This window comes from Zeus faber (assembly GCF_960531495.2).
Source record: "Zeus faber genome assembly, chromosome: 6".
Classification (NCBI taxonomy): Eukaryota; Metazoa; Chordata; class Actinopteri; order Zeiformes; family Zeidae; genus Zeus; species Zeus faber.
The window spans coordinates 10,070,380-10,088,052 of NC_137201.1; the positions used below are offsets into that span (position 1 = coordinate 10,070,380).

The window sequence follows — 17,673 nt, forward strand, 5'->3', positions numbered from 1 at the left end:
TTATTTTGAAATTAAAACGCTGTGCAACATGTAAATTAGATCTCAGAAGTAAAGACTTATTAACGATATTTTTTCAAATAATCAATTCTCAATTGCAATTTTCAAATCGCAAAGCCTGCGATAAAAAGAAAGTGGTTTTTTTTAATGTTACACAATCTAATCAATGGGGCTGTACAGGGCTGGCGCTTTCTATAGAAAAAAAGGAAAAATCGGAGAGGGAGCGATCTATCTCAGTCTCCGATGGTTTCGACGATGTGCGCACCACAGTGCCGCTGATTGTTGCGCCAAAACAGTGTGTTTTTTAATTTATTTGATGTCTCCTAATGGAACGAAACAAGTGAGTGTGGAATGAAACTGTACACACTATTGGTCTTAAATATCGCAATTCAATTATTTTCCCAAATCGTTCAGCCCCATTCTCATTCATATGACCAAAAAGCACCGACGATCCCTAACTCTCACCTCATTGCGAGGAAGCGATCAGCCGCTCACCCTTGGGAGTTCCGGACGAACACCCATTATAACGTGATGTTTATCACGTGAAAAACGTCAGAATTTTTTTGTTCCCCTAATGAATGCAATAATCTTCCGTAGCTTTCAGTCTTTCAGGATCTGGAGGGCTGCTCTCATGCCCTATCAACATCCAGTGTCAGCGCTGGTTTTTATCCAACGGGGGCGTGTCAGCAGCAGTGTGTGTGTGTGTGAGAGAATGTACACAGAGAGCTTGGTCAGAAGTCGCAGCAGCGCAAAATTGTAATCATTGCCTTGTCACCGGCCCATCAACCAGTGGCCCACCGGGAATCTTCCCCCTTCTTCCGATTAGCCACTCTGGGCCTGTTTGTGAGGACCAGTCTGAAGTTGGGACCTTTGTAGTGAGGATATTTTGGCAAAGTGAGGACATTATGGCCTCATTGTAACTGCCTCCTTAGTCTGTGTGGAAGACACATTTTTCTGACGGAGGATTACAGAGCAGTGGTGGAACTGGAGAGCAATGGCGGAGTCAAAGAGAGGGGAAGATGGAAAGGCTCAACGGCTGGGGGCACGAGGGGAGGAAGGAAGGAGGAACACTGAACTGTTGCAGCAATAGTGGATGTAAATCTGCCTGATCTGCAGCTTCCCTCCAGGGATTAATAAGGGAGCTGTCTATCCGTCTGTCAGTCTGTCCGTCTGTCTGTCTAAAGTAAATATGAAGCACTCAACGTCCCACATCACATTCTAGCCACATACTCAGTCCTCAGCTGAAAAAAAAATATCTTACCACTGCAGTAGACAACCTGTCATTGTCAATTGTTTAGCTTACCCTCAGGGAACAAACTTGCAGGACTGACATGCTTAACTTTATCCATTATATATGATATGAATAGAACAGTACAAGATAAGATGAGTCACTAAAACAAGAAAAACAAACCAAAATAAAATAAAATTAGAGTGTGTAAATTGTGTAGAGTATAAAAAATAACACGTAATATAAATAACACAATATATGATACTCTCCCTAAGTATGTTATGGATATTTTTCGTTAATATTTATTTGAATCATTCATTTATACAAATATTGGAAAATACATAATGCAATGTTCACTTTAACTTTTCGTTATTTTTCATTAGTATTGTAGCATGATCCTTCTATTATTCTGTAACTTCTCAACATTCCCATTTCCTGCATTTATTGTTTTATAACAATGATAGTTTTAAGAAAGTGGCACCTTTCAGATCTTTCACCTTTCGAACCTATCACCAGAAAACAGCAAATCCCAGAATGCAAATGCCGGGGTCCATTCCCAGCCATTTGCATTTTGGGAATTGCAGTTTTCTGGAAGCACCCGCCATCTGCTGCCCGCCGTTGCCGGCTGCCAGTTCTACAATATGATTGAGAGCCCTCTTCTCATAATCCATAACAACACAGAGATTATATGTTTTCACGGAGAAGAGAAATTTCTTGCTTCTGGCGTTTATTTGTTGTCGTCCGGTTTTACGGGAGTTACGTCAGCTCTTCTTTTTGGGTGCTTTGGGTGATTTTTTCTCTTCCCATGCGAAGACGGTGTAGTCTGGGTTAATTTATAACCTTATTTTATCAAAACGGTTTCACATTCTGACTTGACATCACACATATTGGTAATATGAATATTGATTAGATATTGAATATTGAAGGATTATCTTCATCTGCATGCATGCATCAAAGGAACCGTGAGATCGCCATTTGTGCTGTCGTTCCGAGTTCAACAATGTGTGAGCAACTCTGTAAACTCAGCTTTGAAAATAAGTTGAGACTGAGAGTGTAGAATTTAGTGGCATCTAATGGTGCGGTTCCAGATCGCAACCAACTGAATACCCCTCCTCATGGCGGTGCAACATGGAGGCCTCCGTGGAAGAGATGGTGGCCGCGAAACTCACAGAAAACGCAAAAGGACCTCTCTAGAACCAGTGTCTGGTTTGTCCATTCTGGGCTACTGTACAAGAAACATGGCGGTGCAACATGGCAGTGTCCATCAAGCGTACTCACTCCCTTTGTACTGTATACTGTATATAAGCTCATTCTAAGGTAACACCAACGCAACAATTCTTATTTTCATTGGATTATACACTTATTAAAACATACTTATTAATAATATTTTCCATTTCTGCCAAGTCCATTCCTTAAATTCTACACAGTGCAACTTTAAATATGGATGCAAACAAATGATTGTAGAGTCAAATGATTGTACTAAATAATGTACTATTGTACATTATTGTACATTATATATTGTACATTATATAATGATTGTTGTTTGCATACTTACAGTGAACATAAGCTGGCATCCTCCAAGGATATAGTCCAGAAACGTGTAGTCCCTCGTAATCTACAGAAACAACAAAGAAACTACCAAGGTTCAACAAACCGAAGAATATCACAGAAGAGGCCTACAGACCTAGAAACCATGGAGGGCTGCAAAGAAATGAGAAAACGAGGAGTCTTAGGACATTAAATAAGTGTCAATAGTAAAAAGAAAGTGTCGATATTAAATTTATTTAGCTGCCTGGTTCCAGTTCCTAAATCACTGATGTGTAGTAAGTTCTATGGATTTGTGTTTTAAATTGTAGAACTGAACAATGAGCACTCTCATTTTGAAAGATGGAGGTTTTTTTTTTCACCAATCAGACAATACCATGTAGCATATGCAATTATTGCATATTCTACATGCAAAGGGTAAATGGAAAAAAAGGAAGAGGAATGTATTTAAAATGCTTGTCATTAAATGTGCATGGCTTTAATATCACTCCAATAGGCATCCAAAGACCCAGTGTTCCAGCTCAACATGACTTTTGTGGAACTCAGAGCAGCCGTGATAATAAGCTTAGATCGGAACACACTACGGCTTTCGGAAACGCTGCCACAGACTCTAATGGAGCACAATTCAGTGGCTTGTTTGTTTTCTGTTTGTAGAGAAGAATCTGAATGAAAACAAACTGGTTCTCTTGTTGCGGCACGTGTCAGTACAATAAAGGCAAGGGGATCTAGGGCGGTGCTTTGTTGTGCTCCTCTGAGCGACGTTTGATTTGAGATAATACTTTTATTAATACGCCAGTGGGAAATTTGGTGCTTTTGTTGCAGCATGAAGAAAATAATAGGTAGATATTATTATTAAGATAGGTAAACAAGGTCTAAGAGTGTGTGTATAAAAACCGGTAAACAAGTGAATTTTAGTGCATATGATACTGTAGTATATACTTACACTTAAATAATGGTGATTATTTCATTAATGATAACAAAAGAAGGTATGTGATAACTATAACAGGATATCATAACAAGTTAAGCATTGAATTAAGAGTCAGAACTATATAACAGAATTTTTTTTTAATGATTGTATTAATAGAAGATTTTCGATTTGTATTTTTTGATGAATTATCTATTTCTTTGAGTGAGCTGCTGTAACGCTGCAATTTCACTCCAGGGATGAATAATCTATCTGTCTATCTGTCTATCTGTCTATCTATCTATCTATCTATCTATCTATCTATCTATCTATCTATCTGTCCATCTAATAAAATGCTCACATAAGCTGCAGTGGAACAGCTCCAATAAATCATTTCAGTCAGGATTTTAACCCATCTGTGATGGGTTCAATGATCTATGATGTTTCATTGATGGTCTTATATCTACTGTATGAACCTAACTAGAAAATGTGTTCATTTCCAGGTGACATACTCTATGTTCCTTTCAAAGTACGAGCTATCCATCCATCATTCATTACCTTGCACGACCTGAGCATGATAATCCCAGAGTTCTTATAATTTTTCTTCTTCTTCTGTTTCTTGGGGTTGATGCATTCAAACTCCACCTGGGGGGGGGGGGGGGTTGGAAATATGAGACTGGGTGAAACTGCAGATTTTCTAGAATTCTGGTGTATTGTACCCAATAATATTCGAACTTAAAAACAACAAGGCTGGTCAACAGCAACATGCAGTACAACCTGGGTATTATTTGAATATAAATATGGATTGATCTAAAAAAAAAAAAAAAAAAGAATGAAATGTGCAGCTTTTGATATTTAGCTCTTTACATATATATATATACACACACAGTATATATGCAGTATATATGTATCTATATATATATATAGATACAGTATATATATTATTTATGATTTAAAATGATCAAATCATATTTTTTAAGTCATTTCTGTTACTTCCACCTCTTGTACTAAACACGTTAATGCGACTTCTCATTTCTCATCCCTCCTTCCACCCCTCCTTTTATCTCCTTTCACCATTTTATCGTTCCATCATGCATTTGTTCTTTTTTCCCCCCTCTCGTTATTGTGTGCTTTCCACTACATCATTACTCCACATGAGCAGAACTCAGTGGGAGAATGAGGCACGCTGCTGCTCCAACACGCAGGCACAGCACATGCATGCGCACATGCATGCGCACACACACACACACACACACACACACACACACACACACACACACACACACACACACACACACACACACACACACACACACACACACACACACACAGAATAAAGATAATGACTGCACAGTGGTCCTGGTCCCTGCCGCTTTACAAAGGGAACAGATCAGGGGCCAAACTGAACAAAGTGAAGAGAAACATAGAACCTTCTCAGTCCAGTCATAATGAGTAAAAAACGGCAACAATAACGTACCTTTATTTATCTTTATTATATACATTTACCTTTATTTATAACAGCCTGTGTTCATACATGGAACTCAAAGCAATTAATTTGTACAATTTTGAATTCAATATTTTTCAGATAATAGATTTTTACTGGACCAGCTTGGGGTGGAATCTTATTTTATTTCCTTTTTCACAACTTGATGATCTGTAACAGATGGATAGTTAACATATCAGAAATATAATTATTTTTGTTATGTTTAGATGTTTAGATGCTTAGATGTTTAGACGTTTCATCACACTGATTTTAAGAGGTGACTATAGTCCTATATTTCAGACAGAATCAGATAAATGGGAGTTTTGCTTGCTGCATTTGGCCCGCCATGAGTTTAAATCCACCTCTTGACTGTTGCTCTGCTGTTCTTTGTTTCCCCCTCTATTGCTTATACTCACTAAGGAGGGTTAATAGAGACAAGATATAATAAAAAAGGTTTTTGAACGCACTTTACCGCAAAAAAAACAAAAAAGAACAGATGACCTTGTTTTATGGATAAAATAGATCTTTTTAATCATTTTTTTACCTCTATGGAGTTCTGGGCTTCGCTCATCCTGGTGACAGTGGTCTGGAACTCGCCAATAAAATCATGGCCCCCGTCGTTATCGTAGTCATAACACAGAACCTGTTGATATGGACAACATGAATCAACACCATAATATTCTTCCACGCCCTTATGGGCCAACCTATTGAAGCAGCCCTATCCGCTTTGCTGCCTGCTTGCTTGCTGTGTTGCTCCCTCCACCTCCCCTGCTTCCACCTTTTGGGTTCTACTCTTCTCTCCAGTGGAGGAGTGGAGCTCATTAATCCAATATTTTTCTAGCTCACTGAGTATGCCCATTTTTTCTGTACACCTTGCTGGGAGTGATGAGCAGTAGAGCCCAGACACCCAGAATCAAATAACGCTAAATAAAGATCAATTTAAATTAAATCCAAGAGTTGTCCGTGAGAAATGTGTATAAATGTTTTCTTTGATATTATCAATATCAAATATGAAAGGAATGTAAAAAAGAACAACATTTAAAATTACACACTAAAACAATCTCTTAAGAATATATTTTTCAAAAATTACATAATTTTTTTTACATGTGGCGAAGAGTAACACTGAAATCAGCATATTACCAACCAACTTAAAACTGGTGAAATCCAAACTACCAAGCAAAGTTATGTTCTGAATGGCAGTTTCAGTCATTACATAAGACCCCCAGGAAGCCTTAAACTCAAAATCATTACAAATTGTGAACAAATTGATTCAAATCATGACCTGTAGAAAACATGTCCCTCCCCCATCCCGTCCTCCTTTCCGCTTTTAATCTCCCGTACACGCTAGGTACACGTTATCGAAATCAGGTCACTTCATCTCAGGTCCGAACCATTCACCTTGATATTTCTGTCCACGTCTCCATTGCAGAGCGAGATGAGAGGCACGGTGAAGGGCTTCCACACTGGGTCCAGGGTGTTCTTTATGACCTGAAACCACAGACGTTGAAACTCGAAGGTTGAATGAAGGCGACGCGACACCGTATGGACTAGGACGGGGCCCATCACACGACAGCACCCCACTAATAAACCTGAGATGAGGTTGACTCACCTCCGTCCTGTGCACCAGCATCCATTTCCCGTCTTCTCCTTGTTTGTGGAACTCCAGATAAGGGTCAGATTTACCAAAGAAGTCCTGCGGGGAGGGAAGAAGCTACGGTCGGAAGGTTTGGAAAGAAGACTTTTTTTCCCCCAAAAGACGACGCTCAATCTGCAAGCATGAGATTCCAGTTGCTTTTACGACGTCATGAATCAAGGCTTAGGAACGACCGTGCGCTCATGCCCACTCACGCTCACACGCCGTGAAGTGTGCTCACGAAAGATCGGTTCAAATCAATCCCAAAACGAACAGGTCACCAGGACAGGCCTCCTAACGACTTTTAGTTGAATTTGGCTCGGTGCGATCCGCCCGTGTCGAAAGCAGGGCGAAGATCAGGTGGAATTAAAAAGCTGAGCGAATATCAGAGCATCGGCAGAGAATTTTGTGTTCCGAGGACGGTGTCGGTGCTGTGGAGGAACGAGAGCCCGACTGGAAAGATATTGTTCCTATTCATGAAGGAGATCAATTCGTAAAGACGCCGCTTTCTCTAAAACCTTTGATGGAAACAGTGGTCTGCCGATAGTTTCTAAAAGCCCGATCATAGAGATGATATAGAAATCTCTGGTCTTCGGAACTCGTCCGGGGCCTAAATCTGGTTGAGGAACTTTTAGGTAGTTAAGTCGGCCCTGATAGAATTGATGGAATCTGATTGGATAGTTGCTGTTTATCATTTTTCCATTCACGTTCAGCTAATCTGCATTCTCCTTTGATGTCACACACACACACACACACACACACACACACACACACACACACACACACACACACACACACACACACACACACACACACACACACACACAAACACACACACACACACACACACACTTTGTTCAGTGAGAATGAAGCTAATGAGGACAGCGGTTCTGGTCAGTAGGATTTGCAGCCCTGGTTCGATGAGCAGAGCGACAGAATCAACAACAGAAATGAGAGAGTTTGATCAAATTCATCACTAGTTCAAGTATGATTTGGGGGGCTCTGGATAGAAACTGTTTGCAGAACTGGGAGTGAGGAGGTGGAAGCAGATGTGGGCGATTGCAAATTGGTGATTTGTGGTCAGACAGACTACACCTAAAATATATATATATATATATATATATATATATATTGACCTGGCCTTTTACTCTTCAGATGAGAATTATTAATTGATATATGTTCCATCTATCCATCTATCTATCTATCTATCTATCTATCTATCTATCTATCTATCTATCTATCTATCTATCTATCTATCTATCTATCTTTCTGTCTATCTATCTATCTATCTATCTATCTATCTATCTATCCATCTATCAACCCAAATATTCAATCTAATATCACTTGATATAATACTATATAATTTTATATAATTCTCATTTTACTTTCAGATACTATACCGATATATGATCAGACTGTATACTGAAACCCAATTAGATGGCATGGATCCCATGGCAGAACAGTACATGGTGTTTGTGAATACACACTGTGTGTTTTCGTTTCTCCCTGTTTTTCCCGTCCAGAGGGCAGGCCGGGGTGCGGCCGCCTACCTTCTTATCCAGCTTCCTCCCACTCAGGGTCAGGGTGATGATTCTGTTGTCAGACAGCTCCAGAGCCGTTATCTAAAAGCAAAGTTACCACAAGCATATTTCAGCGCCTAAAAGAATATTTAAAGCATTAGCATCAACAACACAAACAGCATGACTGTTTTCGATGAGGATATGAGCACCGACGACTGCAGGGAGATCGCTCTCCCCGTCATTATCAGCAAACACAATGGCAGCGGCCATATTGACCACACCGCCATCAATAACATGTGTGTGTGTCTAAATCAGTGAGTCAATGACTTAGTGAGTGAATAAGTGATTGTATGTGTATGTGTGTGAGTGTGTGCATGAGCATAAGGGCAATAGTGAGATAGAGATAGAGAGAGAGAGAGAGAGTGAGGGAGAGAGCGAGAGAGAGAGAGAGAGAGAGAGAGAGAACATACAAGAGAAGGAAGTGATACACATACAGTTCCAAAATAGCGCTTCTCACCGTGATGGTTCCCTTGCCAGCAGGCTTCCCATTGGCCAGGATGAGCGGCCTGTGAAGTTTCTTATTCGACACAATCTAACAAACGAGGGCAGACACACACACACACACACACACACACACACACACACACACACACACACACACACACACACACACACACACACACACACACACACACACACACACACAGAGCGACACAAGTAGCGATAATTATCCACAGCTCAAGATGGAATTAAAACCATGACTGCTTCTGGTGTCATATTAGAAACCCTGAATGGAGAGGAGCAACCCTACGCTGTTCTATTCTGTTCTGTTCTATTCCATTCTATTCTGTAATGCTCTATTCTGTTCTATTTAATTCTGCATTGTTATATTCTATTGTGTTCTATTACAGTAGGTTCTGTTCTGTTCTGTTCTGTTCTATACTATTCTATTATATTATATAATATTCTGTTCTATTCCATTATATTCTGTTATATTCTGTTATTTTGTTTTCTGATCCATTCTCTTATGTTCTTGTCTGTTGTATTTTATTCTGTTCTGTTATTTTCTATTTGGTTTATGTTCCATTCTATAATATTCAGTTCTATTCCATTATATTATTTTATATTCTGTAATTTTCTATTCTATTCTATTCTATTCTGATCTATTAACTTCTGTTCCGTGCTATTCCATTCTATTTGGTTCTCTTCTATTCCATTGCTTTATTTTCTGTTATTTTGTATTCTGTTCTATTCTGTTATTTTCTATTTGGTTAATATTGTATTATATCATATCATGTTCTATTCCCTTCTATTCTGTTCTATTCTATTCTGTTGTATTATATTCTGACAACTTTGGTGTTTGTGTTTATACCCCTACAGTCCTTTTGTATCTTTATTACTTCTGGGTAAAGACACCATACTCAATTTATCTACAGGGCTAGAGTCCTTCTCTCCAAATACACTCCAAATCTCTTCCTCATCACCTTCATCATCTCAACCACCACCGTCATCAGCGTCGTCCTATTTACGGAACAGCCTAATTATGTACGTACCACTCCCAGGGTGCAGACGAACTCTCCCAGGAAGTCGTGCTCATAGAGCTGCGTCGCACACTTGTCCTCGTCGAACATGGCAAAGCGGAGCTTCTGGATCTCCTCAAAGTGGTAGTCCACCTGGAACTTCACCCCGAACACCGGGTTCAGGTTGTTTACCGCTGTCTCTGTGCGCCCAATCTGAAGGACCAGGACACACACACACACACACACACACAGACATACACACACACACACATACACACACACACACACACACACACACACACAGATACAGGTGGTTCATCGGGTCATCTAGAAAAACCTTTAAAAACAAGATTAGTTGGGATTATGTCGATTACAAACAGCACTATGATACCTTTTTTTATAATGAGAGTAAATCAGGAGATGCATAAAAAACATTTTTAAAATGTAAAACAGCATTGAGGCCTTTTGGATTATGAGGACACTAAATGATGAGGACAAAATTAGGAGATTAATTATGAGATTATAAGGACGCTACATGTGTCTGGACGATACAGTAATGTCCTATTAATGCTCGTGGGTATTTAGTTGTGTTGTCCATTTAAACCATATAAGCGTGCGTGCGCGCATGCACACACATGCGCGCACGCACGCACACAGGCACACACACACACACACAGATTTGTGTCACATTCCCTGGTTGGACAGATTGGAACTGATGGGGATTTGGTGCAGGTTTCTGTGTCCTTGCAAGCCCTCTTTCAATAATCTCACAAGGGAAGGTTCTGCAATTATAACTATTCCAGACCAAGTCTGCTCTTTTGAGCCCGATCTGTGATTTCTGCCCATTCTATCAAAGTCATTATTCCAGCCCCAAAAATCAGCTGTTTGAACAAACTCTGTGGTCCACTGATCATTTAAATTCAAATTGAACCGCGGCACTGTGCTGTTTTTGATAATTACGCACCAGATGTTTGATTGTGGCGTTTTTATATGCACACAGTTTATCGAAGGCCCAACAACTGCATAATATGGAAGTCCGTGGAAGAGGTTTGGCAATTTTTGGCAACAGCAACAATTCCCCGACACACTTGGTATGGTATTGGTATTGTTAAATGGAAGAAGGGATGTGTGTGATCTGTCGACCTCATGGGGATGAACACAAGTGCGTGTCTTGGGGAAAAAAACACACCTACCCCAGTAAATCCACAACATTTTAGACCGCCCGGAACCCTGCCCGTAATTATTGACCTGCCAAGTCAAAATCACATAACCGGTCTAGTTCCACAAACAAGGAGAATATACCAATACCCTCTTGAAAGGGCTTAAGTCCACTTTCATCTATGTGCGACAATCAATATTTCTCTGAATTGACTCATCCACTCTTCCCTTTCCTCTGGACATTCGAGTGCAAAGTCTCTACAGGACAGGGCTCTGTACAGCATCTTTGACTTCTGACCAAACCCTGATTGCACAGGTTTCCCAGTTTTGTGGGCTTGTTCTTTCAGTCAGCAAGGAGGAGAAACAAGAGTGGGATGTCCACATTTGAAGGCGTACTGAGCAGCACCTTTAATGTATTCAATTAATAATTTTTTAAATCTACTATACTGAACACGGCAAAACAACCCACTGCCTGCTGCTCTGGTGCCAAAGTTTAGCGGCATCTGTTGTTGTAATCACCGCGACAAAGTCAAGGTGGATGCAACTAGTTTTGAGCTTAAATTATAAAAACAAAAAGAAAACTACAGAATATTTTGTGATGCGGAGGCCTCACACGGAGGCTTAGCTCTTTCCAGCTGACCTCAACGCGGAGAGCATACGAAGATGAGAGGAACGCGGCGACTCCCTTGGGCGTGAGCAAGACTGGGGTGGAGTTAATTTGACGATTTAAATACAGAAGCAAACAATGGGGAGTATCCCACACAGTATGACTTGTTTTACTGTAGGCCATACCGCCCAGCCGTGCTGCACGTCATACTCATCAACTGATGAAATGTCAACAGATTTCTGTGGCAATCATGACCAGCGTTTTCGGCACTGGCACACTGCTGAGTCATGACAAGTTATCTAATCAATATGTCACAGCTGAAGGACGCGATGTGGTAGTACAAGGCCGGGGATATAACCGTGGTAATTGCTGACACAGTAGAAATTGAATGAGTCAAATGTGTCGTATGGCTCTCCAAAATTAAGGGACAAAAATTTGGATTTTCCTCTGCGTCTTCGTCTCTCACTGGTGTCACGGCTGGTCAAGCTCATTGGCTAAGCTTTGAATTGGTAAGCTCGGTCAAAGTTCAATCAAGCTGATCTTTTTAATACAACCGCTAGGCAAACACTGGAAGATCTGCTTTGGGTTTGTGTGTTTTATGATGACGCCGAGGAATTCAAGTTGGGACGGCATGCTCATTAGCTTCCATCCCGAGCGTCCAAAGTGCATTAATTCAAGAATTAATTAGATTTAACACGCACGCACGCACGCACGCACGCACGCACGCACACACACACACACACACACACACACACACACACACACACACACACACACACACACACACACACACACACACACACACACAAAAGATGGTGGATCAGAATGGACCAATAAGCCCTGAAGTCTGAAGGTTGCCGAAGTGAGAGTTCTTCAAAAGGATGTCTAGAAGATTAACCGTGAAAGCTTAACATCTCCAGAAACACTGTACGGTAGTGGTTGCTCGGTTCTTACAACTATGGACAAAGGATTGATAAATTATAACTTAATCATCTGAGGTTCTGCACATGGATCTTAAAATGATGGAATTTAACACTTATTAGGCAGTCTTTACATCCTTAGCCAAAGTGTAAGATCTTTTAAGCTAAACATTTTCTAGCTGTTTGTAATATTCTACAACTTGACCACACGATTCACAAAAAGATCATTTTCAGTTATCAGCAGTAGCAATAGTAGAGATTTAAACATAAGGATTGTAAACACAAGCACCAAACTACAAAAAACTCCGTCCGGCAATTTTACTTCCACTTTTATTAGCTGAGAACACATACATTCGCACATAAATCTTACTCCATGCAACACTCCCCCAGATCAGGGTAGGAAGGGTAGGAGGGGTGCAAGTGATTGGCGGTGTGGTTGGCTGGGTTGCGACCGAGGGGGCCCCCCTGCCAGCTGGGTCAGAGTCCTGGCAGCTTGCACCTGGTGCCGGGTGGTTTCTAGCATGCTGCGACCCGACGAGGCCCAGAGATTGCCGCCGGGTGCCATCCGGGGCCCCTAGGAGGCTGCTTGCTGTCGTGGGTGTGGGTTGGGGTGGTGTGGGTTGGGGTGGGGTGGGTTGGGGCGCTGTCAAACTTTGCTCCCGCTGCGTGGCTTCTCTGCAGCAGGTGCCCCAGGTGCCGGGGGTGGTGGAGGGCCCACATATCTGGCGGCCCGCGGGCGTTGGCGGGTGGGGGGCTGACGTCCATGTGGACTCAGGGATGGCCTTTTCCGCTACTTGGAGGCACTAGAATATAATACCGACCTTATACACCAGAACCAACCCTACACTCACCGGTGGACACCTCACAAGCACACACATCACACACACAAGCACGCATGCACACGAACACACATACAAGCGGTCTCATCACAGGCACACACACACCGCCAGCACCCGCTTTGAACACTTCCCCAACACCCTCCTGGTTGCCTTCCTCTCCTTTCCTCTGTCATTTACTGCCATAACTATGACAGGAAGAGGCCACGTGACCAGTTGCTGTTGCAGTTTTCCTGGACTTAATTAACTCTGTTTTATCTATACATGTTGTCATGAGACGTTTCTATGTTGATGTTTTTCCGTGTACATGTTGTTTGGTTCTTTGGTTCTATGTTTATTTATCTCAGCCATGGTGGTACTCCCCCTCTTGGAGTAGTGATTAGTTGTTTAAAGACCAAAACATGGTAAAATAGTCCTCCAAAGAGGTGGATTGGTGGCACAAAAAGCTGTGCTCTTGTCATTCTACAGGTCGTCCACAGGACAGAGTTATTGCAGCAGTTCTTGATGACTAAAGAATGAATAAAGTATGAAAAATTGTAGGTTGAAAGGTTGAACTCCACTTTCAGGCTAACTCTGTCCTTGACGCAATGGCATACAAATACTCTGTGTTGTATGCCCAGCATGCTGACAGCACAGGTAAAAGCGTCACAGGTGTCACAGGCCCACAATCCAAGGACGCTTTGATGGCCCTCTGACACCTAGTGTGGTGTTGTAATGACCACATGGAGTCATTGCAAATAGAAAGGCATAAATGGTGCACAAACCAACTGGATCACACGGAGACACATCAAAGTGCGTGGGCGAATGTGAGAGGGTTGTGAGAGTCTGGTCAATCGCTTCGTGTTCTCTTAGCCTGGCGGTCCGGTGACTAAGGTGTCAGGCCTCGCTACCTCTCAGCCTGACTCACTGCAGCGCTCGTGGCGATGAGAAATTGATTTGGACCATAAATTTGTTTTAATATAACGATGGAATGGAATGGCCATTAAGATAGCCATTCCAAATCTGTGATCGTGGATTTGACTCAAATATTCTGTTCAAATAGAAGATTAAGAAAGATATTTCACCAACTACTCTTAGCCTATTGGATTGTCCATGAGGGTGATTCCAGAGAGAGGTTTGTAGAGCTGCATAATTTAATTTAAGTCTGGACCCAAATTCAAATACTCCTGAAGTGTCAGAGATGAAATAGGGAGGTATTGGAACCCCTAATCAAACACATAACGCATTTTAGTCCGCTTATCTCCGCGCCTTCAAGTTTTAAATCATCATGACTCATAAAATAGCCGGTAGTTTTCCATTCCCTCAGCCTACTTTTTTGGAGAATTTTATCTCCACTTGACCCACCTATGACTTCAGACTCTGGTCTTTAAAGACTTAAGTCTGCGTTGCTGTCTGACTCACAAAACGGTATACAGTACAGAGAAAGTTGATCCACATAAGGAGTTAGAATATGACTAAGCTGCTCTAAAACGACCCTTCTTTAGCCTCTTCTAACCTTTTCTTTCATCACATTTTTTTATTTTTTTCGTCACATTCTTTTTTTGAATGTTTATTCAATGAATATTTGCATTTACAAAAAAACATAATTTCACTTAGTTATTTTCTTTTGGTTAGTTTGAGTAAACGAGAGAAAAAAATTTAAATATTGAGTGGACAAGTAGTTTTGTTGCACTTTTTGATGTACACTTTCATCCCAAGAACCTTCTACAGATGCCCTTTAAAAAAATGTTTTTATACATTTGATCTGGACACCGTCCTGACAGGGTCAGCGTTATGCTTAACCCATTGAGCTGCACTACGCTGGGTTTCTCTCTCCTCAGCTCTGTGTGTGAATCCTAGGAAGGAAACGTCTGACGTAATGAGGTAGGTCAGTATTGCACGCGGTGAACAGTATGACAGCTTCTTCTTCAACTCATCTTAGATAGTGACGCAGAGACCCGACAGCTACTTGTGTTGTGGAAAAGAGAAGAGAGTTTTTGATGCCAGAAAACCCCATTTAAGCAGTTGTCTTATCGTCACTAATGTTTCGTAAAGTCCTCCCATAAGACTCTTTCATGACTGATTTAAGGTTGTAATAAGTTTTTGTGTGTTCTCTTTTTGAGGTGAGACCTTGTCAATCATAAGTAGCATCACTTCCACCGAGCATTCGTTTACTAGTTATTTCTTGCAATTCTCCTTATTTAACAAATAGTAGAGCATGTGTGGAAGGCGCTTGTTTATCCAGTTCTGGCTTGTGCTACAACCATGCAGATTGAGATGCATTTCTTTCTTCTTGAGCCAGAGCAATTTAGTTTTTCGCGTTCCTCAAATGAGGAAGGGTGACGCTGGTGACAAGGCTGGGAATAAAATCTTCTCTGCATCAGTGAATGCAAAGCTATTCATTATCAGTTAAGAGCATTTATGTCCTAAAAGGACATCCTGGATAAAGGCACAGGTCCCCCCCGCGTCTTTCAGTAATGAACTGCCCCATTTCGATAATGAAATGCCGTGTTCAAATGAGTCAATCATTCTGTGGCGGTTTGTTTCGAAAACCCATAACGGACCACACAAGAGGGGACACCTCCTTGAGGCCAAGAGAAGAGGGTGTCCCACATTAACTGATTCTCGCATTCTTCCTTCTTGCATGAACTCCCATCCAGCTGACAGCTTTATGACTGTGTCATAATCCTGTTTGCCACCATGAAGGACGGGAGGATGGCATTCTGCTCGAGGTAAGATAGGTGAGACATACAGTATGTATGTACAGTATATCAGGGATAGGCCAGTTATTTCATAATCGGACAATCGACACACGCAAATAAAAAGTCATAACCGCCAGTTTTAGTTTTTCAAAAATGTATAAAATAATCTACCGTTCCTTTAAATATACATAAATAATTTAATGTATGCTTAAATGCCACATGATCCGAAGTGTGCTGACTGACGCAAATCTGGGAGGGGGTTCGACAACAGTGCAAGCATTGTTTTTAATCTCCCCTTTGCAGTAGACTATGTTATCATAATCAAGATCATAATAATATATATATATAGGCAGGCATCAGTACACGGGATCCAGGCTAGTCGGCTCTTCTTTGAAGTTTAATGGACAAGTGTGCTTTGGCTCTCTGTTCCTTGTATTGTGTAATTGCATATGGTTAATGCTACCAGTATGTGTATAAATTCTGACAGTGATATTATTAGGTTTTTATTTGTAGAACTTACCCTGGTGCGTGTCAGTTGTCCTCAGAAGTGTAAATATATTTATGACATTTAATAGGCTTCTGGTCATACTTCAAAGTGCAACTAATATGCTCCTTTTTACACAAGTTAGTTAGATCTCTGCGAACCCCAAAACATGTTTTTGAAGTTTTTTGCTGAGTATTCTACTCAGATAATGCATTACAGCCATTCTAACATACCTCTAAATCCATTGTGTATTTACCCCATAACTTTCACTGATTTCACTCTATCAATCCACCAAAATCTGTTTCTGAACAAATATGAGAAATAAGCAACCCAGTTGCTGAATCCTCACTCATATTAGATCTACAAGGCCTCATTTAAAAGTTTGTTACGAATGTCGTTGCCCCGCTCCAGGCTTGTGGGAGACATTGACAATTGTAGTGCGACGCACTCTCACACGCGGGGATGTTTTGTTTCATGTAAACGTCGAAAATAAATAAATACATCTCAAATAAAAAACACTATTTTAATTGGTTTCCTCTGGAGAAACGCACAGCCGATCGGATGTAGCAGTCGTATAAGGAAATCTGTGATGAGCTGACATCAGCTCGTGCATAGTGGAAAAAACCTTTGAAAACTGAGCGTTCAGAGCGAATGGAAGCCTGAGCATTTTGTTCACAGCGATCACTTTGTCATTGGTTTACTTCATTATTTGACAATTTATAATTAATACATTTTACCGGACAAATTGTGACCTTATCGGTCACGTCTAAATAACAGTCTATGTTAAAAACGGAAATATAACGTACACCTAGGTTACCAGTCCACAGCTCCCCCAGAGCGTCTCTGGCATGGGGGTCTGCCTCCTGCCTTTGGTGCAGGTACCAGATGGCAGATCAGGTCGCATGTGCGAATCACAGAGTGAAACAAACTCCAGTGGCGCAATGAAAGTGACCAGCGTGGGTCGACTGAGGTATGGTTGCCGGGGCACACCCCTGGCCCATCTCACCCGCACCGTCGAGGAGCGAGTGCGCTCCACCTCCCCGACGGTGCGGGGGAGACGGGCCTACAAGACTACATTTTGTATGAGCATTATAAATGGACATTTTGAGCAAGTTTATAATTTCTACATTTTTTAAATAAATTTTACCAGGAAAAAA

At 41.2% G+C, this 17,673-nt stretch overlaps 1 protein-coding gene across 1 annotated transcript in view; it reads right to left on the reverse strand.

Moving 5' to 3' along the window:
• The window catches only part of cpne2 (copine II), a gene marked incomplete at both ends in the record, with an annotated part of 70,357 nt that overhangs the window by 24,746 nt on the left and 27,938 nt on the right, over positions 1–17,673 (reverse strand). The window contains 8 exons of the mRNA XM_080002776.1: positions 2,781–2,840; positions 4,233–4,319; positions 5,702–5,800; positions 6,556–6,645; positions 6,767–6,850; positions 8,341–8,412; positions 8,828–8,902; positions 9,864–10,043. Of these exons, the coding sequence (XP_079858902.1) occupies positions 2,781–2,840; positions 4,233–4,319; positions 5,702–5,800; positions 6,556–6,645; positions 6,767–6,850; positions 8,341–8,412; positions 8,828–8,902; positions 9,864–10,043 (747 nt within the window). The remainder of the gene's footprint in view (positions 1–2,780; positions 2,841–4,232; positions 4,320–5,701; positions 5,801–6,555; positions 6,646–6,766; positions 6,851–8,340; positions 8,413–8,827; positions 8,903–9,863; positions 10,044–17,673) is intronic.